This window comes from Anomalospiza imberbis, chromosome 3 (assembly GCF_031753505.1).
Source record: "Anomalospiza imberbis isolate Cuckoo-Finch-1a 21T00152 chromosome 3, ASM3175350v1, whole genome shotgun sequence".
NCBI classification, from domain to species: Eukaryota; Metazoa; Chordata; class Aves; order Passeriformes; family Viduidae; genus Anomalospiza; species Anomalospiza imberbis.
This window is the reverse complement of record NC_089683.1, coordinates 82,237,868-82,265,289: the sequence shown is the minus strand read 5'-3', so window position 1 is coordinate 82,265,289 and position 27,422 is coordinate 82,237,868. Positions and strand designations below refer to the sequence as shown.

The following is a 27,422-nucleotide window of genomic DNA, read 5'->3' as shown; positions in this document are numbered from 1 at the left end:
CAATGTAGTATAAACTCAGGAGGAGAGCCCTAACTATCCATGTTCCTCCTAAAATATTTAACAATCTTTAATAAGTTTTGATTTTTTTTTTACTATCTGAAAAATTAAATTGTTGAAGTCCCTGACCATTGTACTCACCTTCTTTTCTTTCTTCCATATTGTTTTCCATCTGCATTTTTAAAGTTTGTTTTCTATACTGTATTTTTGTGATATCCTTGTGATGTGTTAGAAAAATCATCAAAAAAAACCAAACAAAGCAACCCACCCAAATCCTTTTCAAATAGTCACTGTGAGACTACCACTATACAGTAGTTCAGCAGCAAATACCTAGCTGGGATATTTGACTGTAACTGGTATTTTCCTATTAAGCCTTCAGTGAACTCACAGTAAAATTTAACTATTAACCCATGTGGCAAATTACTTTAAGCAGTAGCAGATTTCTTTCTAGTTTTGATCGCTGTGTATGATTCTGAGATTTTCAGACAAAGGCTATTTAAAACCCTCCGTTCCCATATAGTGAAGAACTGAAAATGAAGACAGATGAGTAACATTTAAAGAGCTTTGCAAGTCTGCTATGAAAATTCACCAGATTTGTAACAAAATCTATTCACCTGCCTCCTTTCAAGGTTATTGTAAGAGAAGGAGACACAAACTAATGATAATTTATGTTTTAATATCATAAGTGATGGAGTTTTGCAAGTGTATTGGAAGACTGCTTTTTCCCAATAACTTCAGAGTTTTGATTGCTTCTGCAGGATCCAATACTGTTCCTCTGGAAGTTGATCTAACTGTGGATGCTCTCATTTTCCATATATAAATCTAACTTGTTCTTAAATCTCTTTAGCCTTTGGTTCTTAAATCTGTTTAGCTTTGGTATGTCTTGTGCCACTAGTTCGATGCCAATGTTGCATTTGAACATGGGATATTTTCTTATCGTGCTGTTTGTTTCCATCTTTCACTAAGTGCTTAGTTTGTGCATTATGAGACCAGGGACCATATTTTTTCCAGTGTTTTTGTCAGATGAAACACAGATAGAACTTTATTTTGCCTGTTTCTTTTCTGACTTAAACTTCCAGAGCCCCAGTCACATTCATTATCAGTTTCTGAGTGCACTCTAAAAAAATTCCCATCCTACAATAAATTAAATGCTAAAAAATAACTGTGTTTATTAAGCCTTGTGATAATGCTAATTGGTAGTAGTCAAATTGTAACAGGCACTGGGCTAGTTACTAGAAATGTGGTCTCAAATGTGTTATCCCTCAACTGCTAATAGAAAAAGTTTTAGTGAAATAGAGATTATGGAAGCATCTAAAAGGAAGGACAGTATGATCTGACCTACTTAGCATCTGTATTTCTAGGGTACTCCAGACGGTGTTGTGTGTGCTTCTCAGCAGGGCTTCTCAGGTTGTTTCTGGAATAAAGTAGTGATGATGGAAAATATGCAAGAAGAGGAAAAGGATAATAAGATTATTCTGTGTTTGTTTAACTTGTTCTTTGTCAACTCTGAAATCATGTATGGAGAGGAAGAAAGGGAAAATGACATTTTAAAACATTTTTGATGTTCTTTTTAACCTCAGAGACCCAGATTCCACCTTCAGTTATACAAATGGAAGTGGATCCTTGTCCCAAATATATCTCATTACTTTGGGCCTGATCCTGAATGGTCTTTAGCATTCTGATTTGATTTGAGTCAACGTTGCTGAATAGTTTCAGGTCTCCAGTTTCAAAATGTTGTCTCAGTGGCATGGCTGAAATGACAGTAAACTTTTCGGCTTATGTAAAGCGGTGTAATTTTTTTGAGTGCTGCACTAGCACTTCCCACACTACCAGAGATATAGCCTTAGTTTTAGCTATGTGACTTGCATGTAGTCAAGAAAGGGTTTTGGGGGCTTTTGGGTTGTTTTGTTTGGCTTTTTTCCCTAATGCTTTGATCATTTGAGTGGCTGACCTTTTATATATATATATATTAAAAATACATATGTGTATATATAGATACACACAATTTCAGAACTAAAAAAATATTGTCTGTAAATTGATACCAAACATAGACAATTGCACAGAATAAATGTTTGGGCACGCATGACTTTAGAACACTTTAACTTTTACCAGTGTGAAGGCTGTTACAATTTTTTGTGCCTCGTCACGCATGTGTTAGATGATGCAAATACTTGTGCTTCTCAAATAAGTTTTATGAATAAAATGCACAAACAAGCTGAGCAAAGACATATGTGTCCTTGGGAAAGGACTTTCATAGGCTGGGCAGAAATGGAGTTTCTGCATCAACTTCCTGTAATGTTAACCCATGTCAATAAAATCCACAGGAAATGTGTCTAGCATTTTGTCCTTTTTAAATTTCCATTTTTAATAGCAAGAAGACACTCCAGGCAGTGCATTTCTGAGGGTTTATTACATTTCTCGGGTGGCTGAAGTAACTCACCCTTCAGCCTTGTGCCTTGAAACACACTCGAGGCGAGCAATAATCCCCAGCAAGGCACTGCCTGTCTTATCTTATTGCTTAATTATTATACCTATTTAATGGTGCTTAGAACATTGTCAGCTGTTGAGAAAAGGTAATTATCACTAGTCAAATGAAAAACACTTTTTTGGCTGCCTTACGGATACACATTTTACTGGTACCTTGATACATAATGAAGCCTGATAGCAAAACTTTTGCTTGTCTCTTCTTCAAGCCACAGCTGTTTCCCTGCTAAATTCATCCCATCTGTCTCCCCTTCCGTAAGGCTGTAGGCAGTATAGCATAAGTACAGAAGCAGTTCAGTGCTATTTTGGATAAACATAGCTGAAATTTGAATCTTTGCCATTTGCAATGCACACATTTTGTTTTACTGCTGTAAAGAGAGCTGTCAAAATAAAAACTACATGGATAATTTACTGAAATGCAGTCAAATAAAGGGATGATCAAAGGGAAAAAATGAAGATAAAGGTTCACTCCTACGTTCAGGGTCTATTCTGAATTAATTTAATTGTTGACCTCTTGACATTGCTGGGTGCAGAGGAATTGGTAATGAATAACAAAAGTAGAAGCCAGTGAATTAGAATAGGACTTGAAGTCCAAGCTTCATGTCAGAAAGTGTAATCATAGCAGGCAATTATTTGTGATAGCACCTTGTTGAACTCTCTGACCATGGCATAGTTCTTTGCTCATTTTGGAAGGAGTAGATAATTATATTGCAACTTGGAAATTAAATCCGTCATTTCTGTATGTGGCACTGTCTCCGAAGATAAAAAGACACCACAACGATCACAATGAGGCAAGTCATTACACCTCTTACTCTTTGCAGTTGTGATTGACATGGAAAAAATATATTAAAGCTGAGTACTTCATTGAGTTTGTTGTTCTAAAATGGACTGATTGTCAGTTATCCTACGATTGTGTTTGAAATTCCAGGTTTCCTAGAAGAGAAGATCCAAGTGACAGTAAGGTCTGCTTGACTCCAATAAAATGAGTACAGTGCAACCTATAATATTTGCGATTCTTTCAGGCAACACCCTTTTGAAAAAATTCTGTATTCTACTGAAATGTTAGAAGTCCTATGACACCTCTAGTAGGAGAAGGGCTTTGACCACTACTTCTTGGACATATTTTCCTTTCTCTGAGTTAGTGTTTTCTTTGTGGTCAATTTCAGAGAAAGATTATGACTGGTAAATGCTTGTCTTTTGTAGGAGAATCTTGGAAGCAATTTCTAGCTTAGCCCTGATGTGTATTTGGAAGTTAGTTTTGTGGAAGTTAGTTCTTGAAGGCTTGTGCTTCCAAATCTGTATTGCCTTAGGCAAAGGTGAATAAAGCCATGTTTGTCCTAACCTAGAAGATGCTCTTGTTGACAAAGAAAGAAGCAGATGATGAACTTAATGGTAGTGGGCAATGAAATTATCTAAGTATTATCTCAGTATTGATCTAAATGTTATGAGCATAAAGTTCCTTTGAGGAAAAGTGCTTTTTGGAATTCACTGCTACTAAAATACTGTGTTATATACTGAGGCAGAGAAAGGGGAAAAAAGGATGTTAAGTCACTAGCTGCTTCTGTATTTACAGAACAGTTTTTAAACTGTATCAAAAGAAGCTAAGTGGTTTTTATTGATACTAAGAAAGGTACTGTGACATGAAAAGCTCACACAGTAGTTTTCATGTAAATATGTGTAAAATCAATAGTCTGTGGCAAGGATCAAAACAGCATTACTCCTCCATATTAACGGAAATGTAAGGATTTCTTTACAGACACTAAATTGAAATATTCAAAGATTTCAAAATACTATTTTTGGTTCTGTTCTATAATATGAACATAAATAATGATGTTATAATCTGTGAGACTGAATGTTGATAGTTACTCCTGTAACTGATCCAGGAGCTGATAACACACCTACTGCACCAGAACCGGCACCTTCATGTATCGGTTTAAATGAAGAAGGGTTGCATTATTTTTTAATGGAAGCCCAGTTCTTCAAGGACTCCATCAAATGTAAAGGCTCCTCACCCTCTGACTGAAAAAGCAGTTGTATTGACTTCTCTGAAATCACCTAAGTATTGCAGTAAACATACAGCTACTAGGTCTTGGAACAATTGCTTTTATGGTAAATATATTGTGGGAATTCCTAACCCTATTTTTCCCCCACTCTCCAAAAGGAGAGATTTACCTGTATTTACCTGTTACATATTGGAAATGGTCAGTTCCTGTTAAAATCATTTAGGTAGCTGCTGTAAGTTGAAGTGGGAGGCCTGTACCCTCATGAATAACGTTTTGACAGATCCACTGCATTTTTCCCAAACATGATTTCAAAACTGCAAGTAGGTGAATAAAATCTGGTTGTTATGAAGAGTTTTACCATCTTGTTGCACAGTTGACATCTGAGGATGGAGAAGTGAGCAACATGAAGAGCAAAACAAGTTATAGTGACTGTCTTTGCAATGTGCAAAGTATTAAGAAAGTTGTCAATATTATGCTTTTCTCATATTTGTTTAATTTTTTTTGCATTCCAGAGTACCTTGCCGTAAGTACATGCATTTGTTACAGATGTGATCAAAACCCCAAGATTATGTGAATTCCTGTTGATCCTTCATCTGCAGTGTTGACTATTCCCCCACTGCTGGAACTGTTTATGGTGATCTGGATATAATAAGGGGTCTTTCTTCAAACCTAGCACTTAAATACTTATTTGGTTTTTGTCTGCCCATCATCTTTTTACTTACATTCAAGATTTTTTTTTTCTGTTTGAGTTTTTAGATCAGACAGAAGGCCTTATATTTCCATTCATTCCTTCTGCAGGTTAGTGTAAGGACAAAAGAAAAAGAAATAATGGGTTAGAGGGCTCACATACTACCAGACAAAAAAAAAAAACATCAAGTAACATGGAAAAATATAAAAACTTCAAAGACAAAATATGAAAAATATTCTTACAGTGATGTTTTGTATTCTTTTCCTTTATCATTTTATGCTTTTCTTATGTTTAACGTAATTTTAGGTATTCCAACAGTACGTGTGGAGAGAACATTTTCTGGAAAAGTTATGAAGATTTTTGAATCTTCTGAAAAAAATATATATTGTGGATGTACACAGTGAACAAAAACCTTTCCTTGTTCAATTTTTTTCATGCAATTTACTTGTTTGTTCAGTTATCTTTTGAGTTATATGTTCAGAACTGAAAGCCACTACAATCTTTGCAGAATATTATTACTTTTTCTCTATCTTACGGTCTGCTCCCAGTTTCAACTGCCTCTGTTTTGGCAAATTTTAGACTTAGTTGTTGTTATAATTAATGCTAATATTATGATTAGATATAATCTGCAAGTTCAACAATTCATAAGTAATTTTTTTATAGCATCATGGCATAAACTGACCAGTACCATCTTTATTGTATGTAAATGTTTTTCATTTTTTGGCCTAGGTTCTCTCAATCAGACAATTGTAACATCTCTTAGAAGTGCTTGCAGGTCATTTTTACAAAACTAAAATCCTTTTTATACAGCATTAGTGAGCTCTGTTTTTTTTGGGTTTGGGTGTAAGGGAAAAGCTTACCATATATTACTGTGTTCAAATGCTTCCCTCTGAGCTGTTCTTCACTGAATTGTCTCTGGACCCAGCACATTCTGTTCCATTTGAGCCCCCCTGATGTACAGAAGCAGCCCCAAAGTTTTAAACAGCAGGGACTATTTATGCAAAAACAGAGGTTAAATTAATTTTGGTAAAAAACAGAACTGATTAGCATCCTGATAGTTAAATTCATTAGCAGAGTGCCCCAGTTGCACTTTGGTTAAAGCAGTGTTGAAAGATAAATAAGTGATCCTTCCCATGCTACTTTCTTTCCTTTTAATAATCAGTGGAACTTTCATTGCTGGAAACATCTGAATTCATTTGGTCCCATAAACACAACAGATAATTGTGGAGCAGAATTAAAAATTAGAAGTACTTGAGATGTTAGTGCTGTTTGTGTTATCATCCTAAAATTTCTGTTCCACTAAAATTTATTCTGTTCTATTTAGCTAATTTCTATTCATATTTTTAAATAGCACAGTTGGGGATTCTTTCCTTTGTAATCTTTGTGGGAAGGAATTTTTTTCTAATACTTCAGTGACTTTCTGCATCAGATTGCAGGGTAATGTTACAGTCAGTAATGTTTACATCAACAAATGTAAATTCAAATTAAATCTATTATTTAAATAGCATAATGGAAACACATGGTGCTTTGTAGTCATGTAATTAAAGAAGATCTGTGCCTCCAGGAGTTTATGATCTGAAGATCAAAACCATTTCCACATGCAACAGACCTCTTCTAAATTATCGGTCTACAATTTGGGGATTTTGTCTTGCATCTATTTCAGCATAAATTTTACTCCTGAGAAGAGATTTCAACCAGGCCAGTGCAGAACTGGCTGAGATGCAATGCCCAAGTTTTGTACTTGACGCTTTTTGTAGGGGCAATTTCCTCTCTAGCACAGAAAAGCTTGGTGTTTTGATGTCAAGATTTATACCTCACTGATTTAACAGCAACACTGTGAACTAAACTTTGTGAATTATACCAGTTTAACTGTGGAGGCGGGGGAAGGGGAAACTCAATTTCTTATGTTTAACAAGGAGTCTGAGTAGCCATGCTTTATTTTTTTGGCTTTTTTTTTCCAGTTGTGAAAGTAATTTTGTGCAAAATTGCATTTGAGTTAAATTATTCACTCATCCTGGGGCAATAGCCTGTATTCACTTTCCAGCTGAGCCAACTGAAAATATGGGCCTAGTATTCCATTTTTACCTTATATAATATGGTGTTTTGGAAATGATGATGAAGGCAACCTGGATATTTCATGGATGAATTAGTAGATTCATAAACTGAAAGCTTTGCTTGCTATTTGTAATGATGTTTTCTCCCTTCCTTTCAAAACTGCTCACAAATTGGAGCTGTTTCTTTTATTTAAAAAGAAAAGAGGAGGACAAAGAAAAAAGGGGGAAAAAAATCAAGCCTCTTTTTTCCTTTGAAGAAATCTTTGCCTGAATTGCTGGCCGAGTTCCCTCAAAAGGCTTGGACTCCTTAAAAACTTGGAATCAAGTTCAGACCCCAGCTAGGTGAGGTACTTTGTTCACTTTATTTAGTTTTCTCCTGACAATATGCTACAAAAGAGTCTGGGTGTAAACACATAGGTTCTTGTTGTCAAGTGTGATGGTTTGGGATTTTTTCCAACTATCATCCTAATTAGGACCCTGAATTAAAAAGAATTTTTCATTTTTGGTCATGGGGAACTAAATGAAGAACGGTCTGTGAACCATGTGATTTTCAGGTACCTGCAAAACCTTCAAGCCTCTTTGTTGCTGTAATGACTTAACTGCAAAATTGTTTCACAGCCTTAAGAGGCAATTTCTGCCTTTAACCTCCTTGTCTGAGGACTTTCCTTAAACTGAGGTAAGCTTAGACAGTCCCTCACAGATTCACATGTTATATTCTGTGTTCCAGTGCTTTTTTTCTCGAAGTTGTTGCTTGGGATTGCACAGCTTGGAGGTGCTGCTGTGTTTGGTTTTACTCAGTTATTTAAATCCATTAAACATGAGCTCTGGTCATTTCCCAATCCTATGAATGCTTTGAGCTGTGGCAGCTAACAGAGACTTCTCAGCACTTTGTAGGGAACTGTGGCTGTTTTCCTCCAAGCATTGTGTTTCAATTTTACCCATGCTGTGCTACAGATCCTGACATTGCTGGATTCGGGGCATCTGTGTGCTGTGTGGATTTAGTAGTGTAGTAATCTTGTCTAACATCTTCTAAGATAGAGCTGTGAAAGGATTGTTTGTTATGAGTTAGAGGCGTCAATGAATGTTGGCATTTTTCTTCCAAACCTGTTTGAGCAAAGATGTATGTTGATCAAAGTAAAAGATTTCCCCACAATGAGCGATGGTCCACGACCTGCCTTCTGTATATTTGCAACTGAAATTCCTTTGTACTGTTCTCTTTTTTTTTAACCTAGCTGTAACTTTCTGAGCCTTTGGTGTGTGGCTTCACACAAATGTTTACTACATGACAGGCTAACTTAGCAACCAAGATTTGTTTTATTCTTCTTCCTCAATGCTTTTGTCTAGTGCTGACATACTGGATTCTGTGCTGTACAAATGAAGCCGTAGATGACAAGAAGTGTAGCATTGTGCTTGGGACCTGTATTTTTGGATCTAGACTCAGATGAAGGACTTGTGCTTAAAAACATCCCGTACTTGGCAATACCAAATACCAGGTATCCTGAATCAGGGGTAATCTCAGAGTTCTAATATAACACTGAAAACCCCCCAAAAAATTAAAAATCTTGTATCAGTAGGGGTACCTGAATTTCAGGGTGCTTTAGGTGGAAAAATAATCAAGAAGAATAAGATTTTCTAAGAGGATGTAGCATTGGTAGTCTTAAACAACCCACCCCCCAAAATACAGCAAAACAACAACCCCAAACTACAGAGGTTCTGTGAAAACGCAATAATTCTGACATCAGACAGTTAAATTACAGACTCTGATGCGGAAAACTGCCCCAGATTCCAACATTCCTTTCAGCTGAGATTAGAAAACAAGGTAGGCTTAGCATAAGAAATAGTGTCTTTATAGGAAGAGATTGGTCTTGTTAGGCCCATATGTGAACCATATATCCAGATTCTCTCTACATCCGCTCACTTGTCTCCCTGTCAGCATCTGAAGAGAGATCCCCAAATGATCAAATGTACCTTTCAGACCAGAATTTAATTTTAGAAGACTGTCTGGGCCTATTAATTTTGATTATAACAATGCTGTGGTGGCAGTGACATCAGATTGCAAGTAAAATTTCAGAATCAAAATGCTACAAAGTTCTAGAAATAAATGCAAGTGCAACTTGCACTAATAGGTCACAATAGTTGTATATGGTAAAATACATGTCATTATTGAATAAGAAATAATTCATCAGGGCATGTATTGTTCATGTGCACTTGGTGTGTTACAAACTGCAGTGTGGAGGCTGAATACTTTCAGGATCTGTGTGTGTCAGATGAGGAAGGCAAAGTTTAAGAGCCAAAAAAATGGTTCCAGAGCTGACACTACTTGTAGAAATTTGGAACTTAAGTACTGCAGAGCATCTTGGACAATTTTTGTAATTTATTTGCTTTCTTGTATTCAAGGAGTTAAATTAATAAAAACTGATTACATTACAGAAGTTTGCATACCATGAAACTTGTCAAATGTTAATTGAAGTCTTTCAGACACCTGGTTGATTATTAATTTTCCCTTTAAGGTATATTTTCTTATTTTATTCATAAAACTAAGTGCATTAAGTCGCCATCAAGAAGTAGAAATGATACTAAAACAGGAGCCACAAAATTTAAAATGCCAGCATGAAGTAATGTAATCAGTGTAGTGATTCTATGTTTTCTGTTTTGATTATGGAGGTCTAAGGGTATTCATGTGGCTATTTTCATGAAGAAATCAATTCACTTGCTAATAGCCTCACTTCCCCATGTAGTCCTTTTCAAATTGAAGTGGTTTTGCATTCAATTCCCTGTTTCTCTTTGTCTCAAAAGAGGAAAAGGGTTCTGTCATTTCTACAAATCACTGTGGAACTTCTGTTGCTTCTACAACTTAAAAATGAAGTGCCCAATAATTGGGTGAATTATTTACAATTATTAATCAAACATTTCAGGTATACTTAGAATGTGAATACAGGAAGCTTTAAATCTATTTTTATAATCATTATTATTCCATATAATAAGAACTGTCATTTCTTAACCAACTTTAAAAAACCTCACTCTATGCCCCACATTCCAAAATGCCCCTCCCAAACAAACCCAAAAAGATCTGATGAGATATGGTAGCAGAGTCTTCATCAGACCCAGCCTGTTTCTTAAGCATTCCAAACTGCAATCCAGTGAACCTATTGGCACTTTCTACTGGAAATCATTAATGGTGGCTGTGGGTAAGCAACAGTTCAGTTATACTCTACAGTCAAGGGAGAAGCTTTTGACTTATGCTGCACCTTCATAATTTTACCTTGCTTGTCAAGAGAATAAATTATATATTTCTTTTTTTTTTCCTTAGTGTGCAAGCAATAAGAACGTGTGTAGCATTTTCATTATTTCGACAGCAGTCAGTTTGCAGCAGGTCTTGGTGAAGACTTCGTTCATGGTTCCTTTATTCACCTGTTCTTGGACAAGAAGTCATAGCACGTGTACAAAGTTAATTTTTTCTCTCATATCTAAATCTAAAACCATACTTTTTGCCTAAAAAGTAAATTGCAATTCTGAACTGCCTAATCAAATACATGTTTCACATGTGTGAAGGACTTCTGCTGGCCATGCTTTCTATTTCTGAAATTCTGTTTCTAATGTTTGTATGGACTCTTATTGAAAGGAGGGCAGCACTGGATGTTTCTGGTGAGGGATTGGGATGGGGCAAGGGCATCTGTGAGACAGCTCTCCAAGCACACCTTCCTCTGGAACTTCAGTCACAGCTCATGTGCACAGACATACCAGATGTGGTTACAGACAATTGGTTTCGACCTGACATGTTCAGGAGACATCCTGCTGGGTTGATTATTGCTTTGCTATCCAAAGCAACACAGTGGATAAAATAGGCATTTTTCAACCCTAAGTGATACTGAGTTATTAAGAATCTTCCAGGAAAATGCAAAGACACACACAGACACTCCTCATCTAGGAAAATAAAGGAAGAAATATATGCAATCAGATAATTGAAAATAATTTTCTCTCTCATCTCCCACAGTCCTCTAGGACTGGGGCAAGTGGGCCAAGCCTGGGCATTAATACCTGAATTGAAAATTGGTTAATGATCAGAAAATATGTGTGAAACATAGAAGGTCTAAAGATATTAACTCAAGAGGCTGGGGAGGGGTTTTATTGATTTTATTATATATACATTTTGGCGTCATTTCATAGTATGTAAGTTTTGAATATTGTGCACAGAACTAACTGAAATCCTAATTTGTAGTTATAAATATTTCTTGTTACTGTAAATATAGTACATGAAGAACTTTAGTACATAAAGAACTTTATATAGTTCTTTATTATAACTGGAAAATCAAGCCCTATCAAATTTAAACTGAGCTAAATTGCTATGTCATTGAATACATTGCCACATTTTAAATTTTGAAATACAAGTGTGTTTTGAACTTCTGTCATCTTTTTCTTAAGAAAAATAGAGAAAAAATATAATTATTGGAGGAGAAAGTGTCTTTTTAATTTTGGTTTTGTATAAAACTGTTCAAAGCAATGTTGATGAAATTTTAAATAGCCTTGAGACAGAGAGTACTAGGGGAAAGGAAAGCACTAGCCTTAAACAAACAGCTTGGAAACCTAATATTGTCCTCAAAATGCTGGTTCCAACCAAATCTTCAACATTGGTTGACTCTTTCTGTGAGGATAGGACGCCATCATTTGTGTAGGAACTCTAACTCCTAAATAGCTGAGGGGAAAAACAATTTGTTCACTGTGTAGTTGAACACAAGCAATCCCATATTGTAGGGAAAATTGTTTTTGTGAAGGCAAAGGAACGTTCTGTGCACATTGAAATGGAGACTTGGTGCAGGGAGACTGTTTGGGGTAAATACATGTTTAGTTTCTGTTCTTCTGGAAAAGAAGATGTTCTTGCTAGAACAGACACATGTGCTGCATGTTCCTATGCTCCACAGTGCTTCACAGATAACTGCATGAACAATACATGTGAGCAGCATTTGAGGTAGAAATGTTATCTGTTATCTCTTTGATGTCTTATTTCAGTGTTGCAGGAAAGTTCGAGGAAGTAGCGTTTCTGAACAAAAGGTGCTGCAAATCATCAGCAGACAGAACTGCAAATTGTGCAGTCTGTCCTTAAATATTTCTATCTCTGCCTGCCCTTTGTTAACTAAGATGGTTATTCATCACAGAGTGGTCAGTTGGAGTTTTACAGGAACATTTATTTATAATTTCTAGATTCTATTTTTTTTTAATTCCAGGCTCCAAAGTGTATCTTTTCTGTTATAGTCCATTATGTTATAAATGGACAAATGACAACTCATCACAAACAAAATTATTTTTGTGGCCTGTCTTCCTTGGCATCTGGATTCTAAAGAGATGACCTGGATGCTTGCATGCAGTGCAACCAGGATTTTTATGGTGTGAATAATCTTTGCTCGTCACACCAAAAAAATCAGTGTGTCAGTGTATTCCTGCAGAGTCATTAGCATACAGACTCACTCTGCTTGCTTAACAAAGCATGGTTTGGTGTATTATAGTTTCCTAGTCTGCTTGTCGGATTCACCTCTGACAAAAGCAGAGAGCAAATTCAATCCCTTCTTCAGTGGCACACTAATGTGGGGAATAAATCTTCAGGCATAAGGTCTGAATGGCAGTCATTTAAATAATTCAAATGCAGGGATCATTTTGCCCATGTGCCTTTCATTTCTTTGTTTTGTTTCACTGTATTTCCCAAATCACTGAGAGACAAATGATCTTCTGTGACAATCTATATTTTTAAAATATCTAGAGCTAAATAATCCCTGTCCTCTTTAAATGCAGTTTAATTGGTTACATGTAAAATAATTATTTGCTCTCTCTTTTGTGGTGTGGAGGGGGGAGTTGGAGGGGAGAAGTAACATACAAGCAGATGTGCTGCTAGATCTACAGGCTTCTGCCAACCATATGGCATCTTAAAGAAAGATGGTTGGAGCGTCTGGATTAGCAAAGAGTCGGGATGGAAAGCCATGTGTCGTGTTGGTACAGGCAGTTGTTTTAGCTCTCTGTAAAAGGCTTCAGGAGATTGTGTAATGGAACAAATGGTACTGCAAGCCTAGTAACAGCCTTACCGCTGCTGGAGAGGCAATTGGCCCCCAGGCGAGTACTGCTTCATCTTTGCTTGTTGGTTTTTTGTGAAGGATTTTTAGATCGTTATTATGTGTTCTTCTTTTAGCGTACAGGAAACTTGGGAGATATAATTCTGAACTTTATATTTGAAAGGGAGCTATTGTGTGCTTAGGATTTTTTCACACTCTCATTTTTCATAGTGAAAACATACAGTTCCCTTCTCTTTGAAATGAAAAGCTCATGCCCCTCTGCAAATTTCCCGCGTCCTTCGTGAACACTTTGAGACATCAGTTCACTGAATTTGTATCTGATGCCAAGATTTTGGGGGAAAACTGCCCTCTCTAGGATTTGCTTAGTTAAAAAAAATGGGGCTGTTTTGCTTGTGGCTATAATGTACCAGCTTTGCATTTGTATTCTGTTTGACAAGGTGCTCTTTATGCAAACAAGGGGCCTGCTTCTATTAAAGGCAGAACTCCTTTAGTTTTTAGCAACACAGGATTGGGCATTTTCATGGGGTTTTGTGTGCTTTACAGGAGTCTGTAGTTCACATTGCAGCTCATAGGAGTTACTCTGGATCAGGATGAAAGCTATTGTACCTAGACCTGTAACAGAAATAGATTTTAGTAGTTTCTCTACTGTCACAGAATAGAACTCTAAGTTCCTCTGTATGTTTCAATGAAATCAGGCCTCTTAAAAGACCTGTAAATGCAGTTTTTTCTCCTTGATAACATTTGTTTCTAAGAAAATTAAACCCTGATGCTGCAGTACAGAAGTTCAGTAATTAGAATTATTTTATTTGAAGAGATTTTAAGTACATTATGATCCCAATATCATGATTTTTATGTAAGGAGATAACATGAGGGACAACCAGACATTCATTTGTTGGTAAATACTTGCTGAGCAGGTAATGTTATAGTTTCAGAGACATTAGAAACAAACCATTAACTAGAGAAGCATCTTCCCTATGAGAATCTTTGCTGAAAAATACACTGTCTTAAACTGGGACAAATGCTGCTCTAGTGCAGCCTAGATTCACAATAATTTAAAACTAAAATTACAATTATCGTTCTTTTTTCGCTTTAATTTTTTTCATACTCTCCAGAAGGCTCCTTATCTGGAGCTTAGGAAACAGCAGTACTCAGCTTAATCTGCAGTTTAGTTACAGCAGCACATGCTTTTTCCTGAACTGCCTGCGTGCCCCCCTGCTCAAGCCTGCATATGTTGCTCAACACTGATCAAAAGTAGCCTCCCTCGGGAGGGAGGCTTGGGTTCATTTTGTCGGCCTGTTCATTACCTCACCTCAGCCAAGGCTGAGCCAGGTGTGAGGTGGACAGTTGTCCACCAGGAGTAGTGCCAAGACCACCAGCATCTCCCTGGAAGGCTCTTGTGATGGCTGCTGCGGAGGAGCAGAGTTGACCAGTGAGTCCCAGCAGGGACCTTGGGCTCTCTTGGGGCACCTGCTGAGCTTTCGCTGCCTTTCAGAAACCCCAACTGCTTTCTGCCCCATGTTCATGTGTGAATTCACTAACAGAGAAATGTGCATTTTCTCTGGGCTTGCCATATAAGAAATTTTAAGTAATGATGTGTTTGTGCTGCAGCAACAGTATCAGAGGTTGCCATGTCTACAGAGACAGTAATTGACTGATAGCAGGTGGATCTCTTGTTCTCCAATTGCATGTGTTTGTCTTCTCTGTCCCTGCTTAAAAGAACAAACCCCATGGTTTATTTTTGAACAAAGAGCCACAGCTTTGTTTTCTTATTTTACTACTAGTGATTTAAGGCTGCTAATTTTCATTTATGTAAGTGAGAATGTTCAGTTTCCAAAAGCATATCAAGACTTCTAAGCTTGCTTGTTTAAATGCTTGCTTCATAAAAGTTACCACTGTTTACTACTGAAAGATGAGAACATGGGAAAGTAGTATGAGAAAAGCATAATTTACCTAACAAAACTAACAAGACCTTTTGGTGTAATCTAAGGGGAAACGTATTCTTCTTGTATAGTTACATTGAACATGTGTCAAGAAAGCTATTAACATTTATTTCAACTTGTAGCAAAGAAAAAGCTGATAGTTTTGCTAGATTTTTTTCACTATAATTAAAATGTGGTGGCAACAGAAGAGTCTGCATGCACATGCACAGTTGTGGACAAGAGGAATCCTTCTGCTGGAAGGTGCTGGTGGTCTTACCAAGCTGGGATGTCTGTGCAGGATCCAGTGACCACTGACTGATATGCTGAACTGTGACATGGGAGAGCCGGGCTGGAGCCACCTTTGTGCTCGTTTGTCTGGTATTGCTGACAGCCCTGTGCTGCTATTGCAGGGACTCTAGAGCTGCTATTCTCATCCACAGGCTAAGCTGCTCTCACCAGAAAGGCATAATTGACCCTTTGCACCAGCTGTATCTGGGTGTGTTGATACTCATCTCCAAACTGCCTGGTTGCAGTCATACTCTCTATTGTGCAGGGGTTAATGATTGTCCTGAAGATAACTGTACTGATATTTGCCTCTAAAGTAGCAATAAAATTCCCTTATTTCATAGCAATGAATAAGTTCACCTTGCAGTAAATTAAAGCACAGTTGGACTAATGCACATATAAATTACAAAATAGCCACTCTATTATAGAGAGTGTAATACTGTCTATAATGTATTAATGCATTTTTAAGATGTATTTTCTCTGAAATGCTTCCCTTCAGTGTTGCTAAGCAATTGCAGGTTTCACTAACTTCACATGCAGTTCTAAAATATAGTCCAAACCAAAACACCAAGTTCTGTTCATAAGAGCTGAGCTTCATGAAGGTGGGCTGACAATACTGCTCAGATTCTCCATCTCTTCTCATTTTTCTAAAAAAACTTGTGCTTTCCTCTCCACCTTTTCCAATGCAAAATTACCTTACCATTTTCCCTATCTTTAGTCTTCAGTGTTACACCCGCCATGGTGTTTCTTTGATGCTATGACTCCCTTCAGTCTCGGCAGAACTGGTTTATGGGTGTACTGGGGAATGTGGGGAGATTGAGGCTGGCTCCAAGTGATACAGCCCTGCTCTGAAGCGCTGTGTTGTGTGCCAGCAGCAGCTCCCTGTGAGGTGGGAGCATGTTTGCTTGGCCAGCCAGCGCAAACAGAGGCTGAACCCTTCTCAGGTCCCTTGGGTACATCCACACATGTCTTGAGCACAGATCTTTCTTACCTCTCATGCACATCCTAGGCTCCTCTGCCCACCTTGATCTCCTTCCTAGCCATTCCTTAGATCCCTACTCTGTATCCCCCCTACTCTGTATCTCCCTCTTTTCCTTTTTGTTCCTAGAGTAAGTTGGGAAATTAGAGCTGTAATAGAAGGGGAGTGGGCTGAGCTTGGGCTAAGCTCTCAAATGGAAGCAATCTGCTCTGCATGGATGGAGAGCAAAGAGCCCTTGTATATAAGGGCTATCTGAATGTGCTGCATAGAAAAAATTGTGTGTCACCAATATAAGTCATATTCTTCCTTTTCTGTGTCACAAGCATAAATCTAAACTCTGTACAAATCCTACAACTGTCATTAGTTTGACTGTGATTTATGCAAACCACAATAACCCTCTGTGAACCTGGAAAAATAAGCAAATGTGTGTTGCCTGCCAGAGCTTATAGGCAAAATCATTTGTTTGAAATTAACTGGAAGGAAGGGCACCTCTAGAATGGAAAATAAGGGTAATGGGGATTAAGCAACAAAACTACCAAGTGACACCTCCATAGATATTTAACATTTTGATATTTTTAGAGTTTATTTACATAGTAGTCAAACTATGCACCATAGCAGTCTTGGGGTTGTGCTGCAGAACAGTTTTGAAGGACTGTGATATGTAATCCTTAAACTTGGAAATACTCCCTTGCAGATAACCAAATGAGGACTGTACCCAGCACTATTGGCCTCTCATCTGCAAGGTCACTAGTGAGAAAAATTCTACCTTTCAAATACAGGTACTGATAGCTAGAGAGATAAGCTTTCTGCTTGGTACCTCAGTGCCCGCAGCCCTTGCTGGCTGCAGCCAGGATCTGGGCTCGGTGAGGACAGCAGGGCCAAGCCAAAAGCTGTTCTGTTCGCCTGCAATTGCGACTGTCAGAACAACTGAAGCAGTTGTAGCTCAGCTGCACTGCCCTTTCTTGTGGTAGGTTTTTTTTTTTTTAATTAAGACAATATCTGACAAAGTGAATTAACAGAAGCTGATGCTTTTAGCAGGTTTTTTGCTTCAAATGCCTGATGTCAGCTTGGGCCACATGTACATTCTGCACATGCCATGGGATAGAAAAAGTGAAGACTTGTTTTTCAATTCTCTACTGCCTGCCCAGACACCACATGTACTGTCTGTTACGTGTCGCTTCTGATGAGGTTCATGCTGGGAATTTCTTTTTAAAGGCAAAGTATTTGTGAAGGAAAGAGTTCAGATTGGGCATTAAAAATTCTCAGTGTCTCCAGCTTGAATACAGTGATTGCTTTATGTGGACACCAACTAGCAGTTTGTACAGGTTCAGGTTTGTCTGGTAATAAACAAAATAAGATGGATTGGAGTAAGCGGTAGGGGAAATTGAGCACATGTTTATAAAAAGTAAACCAGCCACAGAAATTGTTATAACTAGTAACACAAGCACAGGAAAATTATTTCAGTAATACAAATACATAGCTTATAAATATGAGGAGACCACTATTGAAACCTTAGTGGGATATGTGTCTCCTACCATTATGACTGAGAAATTGTGCAAAATCTGTTCTGTCTGGCACGTAACAAAATCAGAGAGGTGAACATCTTAAAAAAAAAAAAAGTACAGTCTGACTATATAATTCAGTATATTTCTGTAATATTGTCTGCTTCAAGCCCTGCCTCTTTTTTTTTTATTATTTTTCCCCCCTACGGTATTTTACAGCATTCTAAATTACTAGCCTGGATGATCTAGAGAATTGGTTTACCTCATATTTGCCAACTAAAAGCATAAAATAGTAACCCAAACTATTTCTTCTCTAGAGCACACCTGATCCAGAGTTCATATTCCTATCAAAGGGCTTACTATTTTGTATTCCTTTAAAGGAGGAAAAGCCTCATCTTCAGCCAGAGGATTCAGACATAAATAGACATTAGTGAAGCTTTCACCCATATCTTTTCCAGCCTGCTGTACACTCTCTTTCATTGCTTCCTTCCTGTCAAAACCCAGTAGGGCCAAAAGTGGTCATCACAGCAGTGAAGCCCAGCTGCTACACCCCCTACTGAAGAACAGGCTGATAATGTTCTCTTCAGCACGTTAGACATGAGCTATTAGAAGCCCAGGAATAGATCCAGGCTCAGGTTTCCTACATGATCTATTTGTTTAACCTGGTGGGCCAGCTCTGAAAGTGAGGACATATTCTAATAGTCAGTGGTGACATTTGAAACAAAGGGGAAGCTCCTATGTAAACTTTTAATTAAACCCTATTTGCAAGTGGTGTTGTGGCATGCAAGTGGTGTTGTGGCATGCAAACATTGTTATGTTATTAGAAATGATATACTATAGATACTTTAAAACTATGTGGAAAAATTGAGAGTGTCTTTAGTAAAAGGGAATTTAAATGTTACCCAATAGCTATTAAATATATATTAAAAAAAAAAAAAAAAAAAAGAAGATTGAGTGATACAAAGCCACCTGGGTCAAGGGGTTCATGGTGAAATGTGGACATTTGCTTCTTAAGTGTCCAATTCCAAACTGTGCAAGGGATATTAACTTCTAGTTACCATCTGTTAACATCAGTTGGATGAGTTTGTTCTGCCTGTAGCATGGGCAAGTGGTTATCTTACTAAGCTAGAAGTGGTGTAGATCTGCTCTGCCTGAGTAAATGAGTCTTGTCCTTTTTATGGCAACAGAAGTCTGATAGGGTTTCCAGAAGGTGGGAAATTCCATGGAAACTTTTTTGATATGCCCTGAACTGTCTCCCTGTGTCCTGTCAGAAGTCAAGTCTTCCAGTGTGACAGAAAGGAGGAGGCTTATTCACTACCTTTAGTTCCTACTCGCTGTAACAGGGTGATTTTTTGGTCTGTTTTTCCTCTTATGCTTTTTTTTTATTTTTTATTAACATGAAAAAGGTGTATCATAGTCTTTTGATTTTGAAGCCAGGTGGGAGAATGCAGTTCAGTTAAAGGATAGGTTGTGTGTATAGATATTCCTGTTTAAATTTTGGGAGCATGTGGAGGCTTCTCTGAGATGCTCATCACTTAAGGTTGTTTCAAGGCACTAATCTATGGGTCAAGATCTTAAGTAAAGAGTAATTTAGGACACTAGTGAAACATCAGGGTGTACCTTACTATTTGTCTGCCTTTCTAAATTCATAGACTCTAATTTTTTTTACCTCAAAATTTACTGTGTGAATTTATCAGTGCTGTAAACCACAGTGAAGATGCAAGTTTCTCATGTGAGTAATAATTAGTTGGTCTCAACATCCTAGTTGTTCACAGAGTTGATTCAAGAAACAAAGACATAGTGAACATAAAATTTTCTACCTTAATGAAAACATCACTTCTGCTATGAAAAGGGAAGACAAATGTAGCAGAGTTGAGGTGGAGGGAAAGCAGAGGAGACCTGTCCTAACATGCCCACAAGAGGGGTGGGGAGTGACAGCAGCTGGGCCAGTTGTGGCTGCAGAAACAAGCTCACTGTGAGCACCAGCCTTAACTCTTTGATGGCAGCAAGTCTGGCACCAAGATCATCATATAGGCAAAGCAAGCCTGATCACTGACTTGCATTCAGCAGGAGATGACCTCAGATAGTGCCTGATCTATCTGTGACAGGATCTAAGTGTGATCACCATAGTGATCACCCTTCAGCTGTATCTCTGCAGCATAGCAGAGGTCTCCAGCATGGCCTTTGGTTTTCCCACTCAGAACCAGGAACCACCCCTGATCATCAGGCAAATGAGCAATGCAGGAGCAACCTTAGAAATTCATAGCTTGGCACTCTTGCCCTGACAGGACAAATGCATTTTAAAGGCAGTTTGCTGCACAGTGATATATGCTGGTTGTGCTGGGTTGTAGTCACTTTGGGGGGCAGCAGGAGCCAGGCCCAGCACCCCCTCACCCACAGAGATGTGGCCCTAGTGCTGGTGGCCCCCCTGTGTGGCTGGTGTCTCCCTGGGTGGCTGATGCCCCAGCCCCTGCCATGGGGTGCCTGAGGGTTGCGGCACCCACTGCTGGGGTGATGGGCTGGCCTGTGTTACCATGGCAACTGGCAGATGGGGGCTTCAGCGGGGGCAGCAGGGAGGCAGCTGTGGCAGCGCGCTGGCCGAGCTGCTCAACAACAGCCCTTTCAGCACTGACAGCTCCGCTCTGGCCGGCCAGAAGTAGTTATCAGATTACTTGTATTAAAACCTAATTAAGATGTGTGCCAGTAAATGCAGCGTGATTATTGGATTTGGTGATTTAGCTGCTGCAGGTTGCTGCAATCCAATCACGCCATTTCAGCAAATCCAGCTCCGTGGAGTAAAGTGAAAACGTTTTACATCAGTAACCTGACTATGCTGAAAGAGTAAATGACCTTTTAATGCCTCTACTATGTCAAGGACTGACTGATACCCACTGCAGGGTGAATGGGTACTGCCCACAGATCCTTGCATATTAATTTCCTTCAAATCAACATTAAAACCCAGAGGAGGGCTGACAGGTTATGTCAGCTTTTACCTTCATTGTGGATTGCCTGTGGATTAATGGGTCTGAGTATCCCAGGGCAGGGAGCTTGCAGCCTGAGTCCTGTGGGTGCCCTCGCTTTAGCTATGTGCTGTTATAGAAAAGAAAGCAGCTTTTGTTTTTATCTGTAGGCCGCACATAAGGGGAAGTGTAACATGGTGGGTGCTAGTATAGCCTTGTGGTGTTGGATGCAATGGAAGTTTATTCTGCAGGTGGAATTCACCTTGGTGACAAAGCTGTGCTTTTTGTTTGATGTTTCACCTAATTTCTGCAGGGTCTTGCAGTGATTGTCTAGCCATAGCTGTCAAAATGTAACAAAACCTTATCTATCACTTTTCACTTCATTTCTGGACAGTCTGGGGTATAGCCTAGTCTCAAATCCAAATTTCACTGCCAAGTGAGGTCTTCTGCATGTTGTAATTGCACAAAAAAGCAAGGTAGGTTGGAGCCATTCTAACATGAAGCTGCCTGTGAGTTCCAAGTACAGAGAATCAGAGCAAAACTTTTACCTTGAAGCTTTCACTGCAGCTTGTGATGCCTCAGTTGTGTTCTTTCTGTGGAACCACTCATCTTATGGAACTGTCTCTTTCTTGCCTCCATATAGAAATAGGGATTTTGGTTTGAAGTGGTTAATGGGAAATTATTTGAAGGGTATTGTTATTACTACTGACTGGGAGCTTTCTCCTTAGTACCAGGTTGTCCTGTGGGTAGTCCAAACATGGTAACATGGTTCAAGAGCTTGTGCCTTAAAGTAATGTGACAAAGCATGGAGTCAGTCCCTGTACTCCAACACAGTGAGGCCAAGGGGGAGCAGCCCTATGCCATCCCAACTGGACAGATCTTACCACTTTGGTGGAAAAATTATCTCATTTAGACAGGAGGGACACAGTCGTCACTCAGATGCTCAGGACACAGTACATTTACCTGGTAGGTGGTGTTGCCAAAGTGAATGTGGTGACCATGCAACCTCCCTCACTCATATTAGCAAAGTGTGCAGAAGGTTCTGTCACCCAGTTGTAAAAATTATGGCAGGCACCGATGTGCAGTTGTAACATATGGGAAGTACAGTGAATGTGGGTGGAGCTGTTCATTTCTCATCTTGAATCATTTACGAGATCAGTAGGCAGGCCAGATACAATACATATGGGAATGTGTGGCTGTGCTGCACATGTCACACGTAATAGCAGATACTGTGAGAGGGCCCAGAGCCTGTCCTCAGGAGCTAAACGCGGCAGAGCAGGCTGGGAGTCCCAGTGTGTCGACCAAGGGCCAGCTTGGCAACAGTTTTGGGAGAGCAGACTGGCAGACAGAATTTGGGAATTCATAGATCCAGATCTGCACTGACTAGAACTGCACCCTTTTCATCCATTGTAGCCCAGAGTTGTAGATCAGTATGTTATTAAACCTGTAATCAAGCACTGGAGATACAGATGATAAAGGTAAAGTTGTGGCCTGCCAGTCAAACCCAGCTTGGTGCCTGTGTCATCTTTCTCCCTCTGCTCAAGGAGACAGTCTACATGTAACATTGGGTGGTGAAGTTACAAGCAGAAAAGTGTAACTGATTATTTCCATAATTAAAGATTTTCCATTTACAGCAGTTTATTTGAAAGGACATAGAGCTTCACAATAGTGCACATTAGGGTTTGTGTCCAGCAATATTTTTGAAATTTGCATGGGCTACCTGTGATTATCTACTAAAAAATATTGTTCTGATGTAAAATTCACATTAGTTGGAAATGACTTCTGACTGCATGTCAGAAGTAGTAAACAGTCACTGGAGAAATAACAAGTGATACCTGCTTTTGTGATTAAAGAAATAAGCATGTGGTTGACCTGTCTTACAGCACTGTAAGACAGACACTTGCTCTTCCAGTAGCACTTGCCACTTCCAGTGTAAGCAGAAGGCCTCTGCATGTTTCTTCTGATACCTGCCAGCTTTTTCCCTGTGTTTTGCAGCCCCTGATGAGGAGGGTCTTTGGAATGATGGGCTCTTTACATCTTTCCCTAGGAATCCCTGTTAGACTGTTAAAGGATCTATGCTGACATGCTTAATTAACACTAAGCTTACTTGAAATAAGTGCCATGTTCTGTAATGAGTTTTGGACATTGACCAGCTTGCAAAGAGCAGTGGACAGAAAACAGAAGTTTTTGTCACTTCAGGTCCAGTTTGTCAGGGAATTTGGGTATTTGGTTTTATAATCTGAGCTACTGTGTGTGTTTCAAGCAGACAGTTACTGAAGCAGCTACAGAGTGTGCAGCTTGTTTAGCTACAGGTGTTGGGATGCACTCCTGCAGTCTTTACTGATGTCACAGCAAAGCAGATTTGCTGTCATGTCCTCATAAAGCTTCTAAATTAAAAGTGCAAACCTTTACAAGTGTTAATTTAAAGTGTGAAAATACATTTAATGCCCATCCTAGGAGTAATACTTTAGTCTCAGCCCAACCACCAGCCTGAACTCTGGGCGCTGCCACCACCAGTGCAAACATCAAAGCCTCTTCCATGAGCTCCAACTTCAGATGGTCTGCAACCCTTTTATCTATTTCTTTTCCAGGTTACAGCAGCTTGACAAGCACTGCCAGGCCACTGCCCAGCAGTTAGTGGAGTTGCTCAACAAACAGAATCAGCTCTTCAAAGAGAAGCACCTGCTTACAGAAGAGGTGGAGTTTCTGCGAACACAGGTACTGTGCCAAAAGAAAATAAAGGTTGAGGGGAATATTCTGCAGCTTTAGCAGAGAAATCTGCCAGCAGTCTGATTTCAACTGCTGGATTTTGTTGCTGTTGTTCTTTTAAATACAGCATTACCTTATAAAAAATAAAATAAAAATTCTCGCAGTTGGAAAGGTAGCTGAACCTGACGCTCACTTAATATAAACTAAATGAAAAAAGTGTTTTGAAGTGACAGTAAAAAGGCAGAAGTTATTCTCAGTGACAGTTCCTAGCTTTCTTCTTTGAAGATTTTTCAGAGAAAAGGGAAATCTGTTCTTTAACATCATTAATGTTTAAACAGTAACTTGATAATTGCTTAGAGGTTTTACTGCCATTTGTCAGACTGAAGTCCTTCTATCACTTCATGATTTTTTTTCCTCTTTATTTTTAAAAGTTACTTATTTTTTATGCTGCTCAATGACCACTCATGGTGAGACTGTTGGGATTGTACTGTGCAGAGACACTACTTGAGTTTTGATGATCCCTGTGGGTCTCTTTCAACTCAAGATATTCTGTGATTCATGCACCCAATGTGAGATGGTGAATGTACAATCAATCTTGTCTGGGCACTAATCACAGCACTGCTTCTCCAGCAGTTCTGATTGCTGCTTCCAAGGGTCCCTAGGAAACTGTGACTACTTATAGGCTGTTCTGGCTTTTTTTTTTGTTTTGGCCACTGTTCTTTGGCCAGTAAGTGCTTTGGAAATAAGGGAGAAGACTACAGGGCTGGGTTTTTTCTTTTTCCTTCTTTCACTTTTTTTTCAGAAAAAGGAAGAGAACTAACAAGCACACAATGAGGTTTAAAGTAAAACTATCAGATAATCAAACTCAGTGTTGAATTAGTGTATTTACTCACTCACAAAGGAAATTACAGTGCTTTCTAACTTCCAAACTTGTGAGTTTGCCCAGGATAGCTGGATTTTGCTTAACATGGTAACAAAGGACACTCAGTATAGGAAATTTAGTCTAGTAGCACACCTAGAAGTAAACAGAACATGAATTGGCTTAGAACTTTAAAGTACTTAAATAATATTATTTTTGTAGGCTTTTTATCTGTAGAAGTCAGTAAATGTTTAACTTAGAATAAAATCCATACTTTGTTAAGCCCCTAATCATGTCCATGTGTTTGGTTTTACAGGACTTCCTGTTCTAGTATACAAACTCGGTGGCTTATGACAGTGTAAGGTTATCAGCACGTAGTAACTACTGGCAAATTTAGGGCAACCATAGTGTTCTCTTTATAAGGGAGGTTAAGGAGGTAGTTGTTCCCAAAATAAATTAAAATTTCTGCTTTAAGAAAAGCACTCTTGGTAATGTGAACAGCTTTTACATGGTCCAGAGGGATTTTGTTATTGATAATCTATTTTATCTGGAAGTGATTGTGTTTTTATGGAGTTGGGCAGAAGTACAAAAATCATACAAAAGAGGAAAAAAATTATTCAAATATTACATTTCTATCAAAACTTGACTGGCAAAAGCTGCCTTTTTTATGTTCATTACAGGTTAATTGTGCTTCAGAGGATACTTTTTAAGTTGAGAACACTCAGAAAAGAAGAATGATAGAAAAAATTATTACAGAATGAGCCCTAAAAGTCTATGTGCAGATATTTAAAGCAATGGTGGTTCTCTGGGAACTGGAATTCAGCCCAAAAGAGCTGCTTGGAATATCAAACAATTGTTTTAAGGAAACTGAAGAACAGTTCACCATAAATGGAATCTCTTTGCAGAAAGATACCTGTAGTTAGTATAGAAATACTGAAACCAAACAACCGCATAGTTAATGTTGATCAAAGGTTACAGTGACCTCATATTCCACATTTTACTATATTGTCCAGCAGTTGTCCTTTATAATTAACCAAGTTTATGGAGGTTATTTTGTGGGGGAGGGCAGGGAGGTGGAAGCAATCAACCATTACGTAAACTTTTAAAGAAGATGTAAAATACACTAACCTAAATGTGCTATTGTATCTTGGAACATAAGCCTCTAGTAACTGCAGTTGTATATTTCAGGGAAAAAAATGGGATGCAGATCTCAAACAGGACACAGATGGAATGAAGTAAAAACCTGGATGGATAAAGAGAAATGAGCAGAAGTAGGTATTTTTTTCTATATCCTATATATAAAGTGGGGAGGGGAGGAGAGGAAAGGAGAGCAAAACTGAAACTATTTGCAGATGTGAGTTGAATCTGGCAAACACGTAAAGACAAAAGGAAGAAGGAAGTATTTGAAACATTTTTGGATTTGAAACTGTTTAAGCTTTTTGTGCTTTGACTTTTTCTCTTTAAGCACTTAAAAATTTAAGGATAAGCCCTCAATAGTAAAGAGAAGTTTACCTAATAGAATTTTTAAAAAAAGCCATAAGTTGAAGGGAAAGGGGGATATACAACTCTTAGCTAGGTGGGAACTTCTGGAAGATCTCAGATTTAACCCAGGTACTTTGTGTCTGGATATTCCCTAGGCGTTTGCCTTTTGATTTGGAATGCTTCGTTTTGTTGCCTCCAGTATTTCCTATCTGAGGAAGCTTGAATCATCCCTATCTCTTCAGAAAGGCTGCAATTGGTTTTGTAATAAATCATAACAGTTAGTATCACATTAAAAGAAATATTATGTAGATATTTGTATTGGGAGCAGTGCTGTCTGAGTTACAGTAGTGCAACATAGCTATAGCTGTTCCTACTGCCTTGTAAGAGTTAATGAACATTTAAAGAATTTAAAATTGCATCATTTACTTGAATCTAGCTGACCTAGCCAACAAACCCTAACAAGCCCTGAGCCTTGATGAGATTTGTTTTCAAAAGTCATGTTACTTCCACTGTAGTTTTTATTTCTAGTTTTACATGTTTGTTGTATGGGGGAAAAGACAGCAGAAAGAAAAAACCTGTCTTTAAATTCAGCTACATTCTGGTGTGTTGAGGGCCTGTTTTTCTTGGAAAACTCATTTGACACTGTAAGGAAAATTCAGGGTTTTAAAGTGAAGGAAAATAAATTATAAAATAAGTACCTGGTCCTGCTGAATGCTGCATTCCTTTACAGGCTACATGAGCATATTCAGGACCTGGTAAAGGTAATCAAATTTTAATTATGGGATTTACACCTCTCAATTTGAAAGTTTTTGGAACAGCCAGGTTTGGAATTTTTACTTTTGAAAGTCTCTTGTATATTGGAACTTACCCTAAGGCAGAAGGATAAGAGATATTTAATTGCCCTTCCTACATAGGTATGAAATACAGAATACTAAATAAAGGTGCACAGAAAGCAAACAAACATCTAGACAGAGATTGCTGGAAAATTCAGCACCCCCCACCAGGCATGAGTGTATTTGTGAGAGCTGGGATGCCTCTCTTGCAGGATCTGCCCTGGTGTCCATCAGTTTGACAGAAATAAGTATTTGTCCTGGTGGATAATCCCCTCATAGACCCTGGCTGCCAGAAGGGGTTGCTGGCCAGCTGAGCCAGTGAGAGCACAGATGGGTAGGATTTGGACCTTGAGGATTACTTCCAGTGAGGGCTGTCATCCTGTGCTGCTGCTCTGACTTCCCCATGAAGATCTCCTCCTGCAAGCCAACCTCCCCCTGGCCAGGAACCCGCACTCTCCCTGTGCTCTTTGTATGGCTGAGCCGCTAAAGCTCTCTCCTCCCTCCTTACAGATGTCTCTGTCACAGTGAGCGTGTCCGTGAGCTGATCACCCTTCTTCTAAAAGGAAGTTAAAGTACACTTACCAGTGCCTGGCTCCCATCCTCGCCCCA

General features: G+C 38.7%; 1 protein-coding gene across 9 annotated transcripts in view; it reads left to right on the top strand.

Moving 5' to 3' along the window:
* The window catches only part of SDCCAG8 (SHH signaling and ciliogenesis regulator SDCCAG8), a 104,640-nt gene that overhangs the window by 74,645 nt on the left and 2,573 nt on the right, over positions 1 to 27,422 (top strand). For 6 of the 9 annotated variants that reach the window (XM_068185414.1, XM_068185408.1, XM_068185410.1 and 3 more), the window contains 2 exons: positions 23,522 to 23,648; positions 25,687 to 25,769. In XM_068185414.1, coding sequence (XP_068041515.1) covers positions 23,522 to 23,648; positions 25,687 to 25,737 — 178 coding nt within the window. In that variant the 3' untranslated portion in view covers positions 25,738 to 25,769. Of the gene's footprint in view, positions 1 to 3,409; positions 3,522 to 23,521; positions 23,650 to 25,686; positions 25,770 to 27,422 lie in introns of those variants that run through there. The other 3 variants (XM_068185411.1, XM_068185409.1, XM_068185413.1) reach the window with 3 other exon arrangements.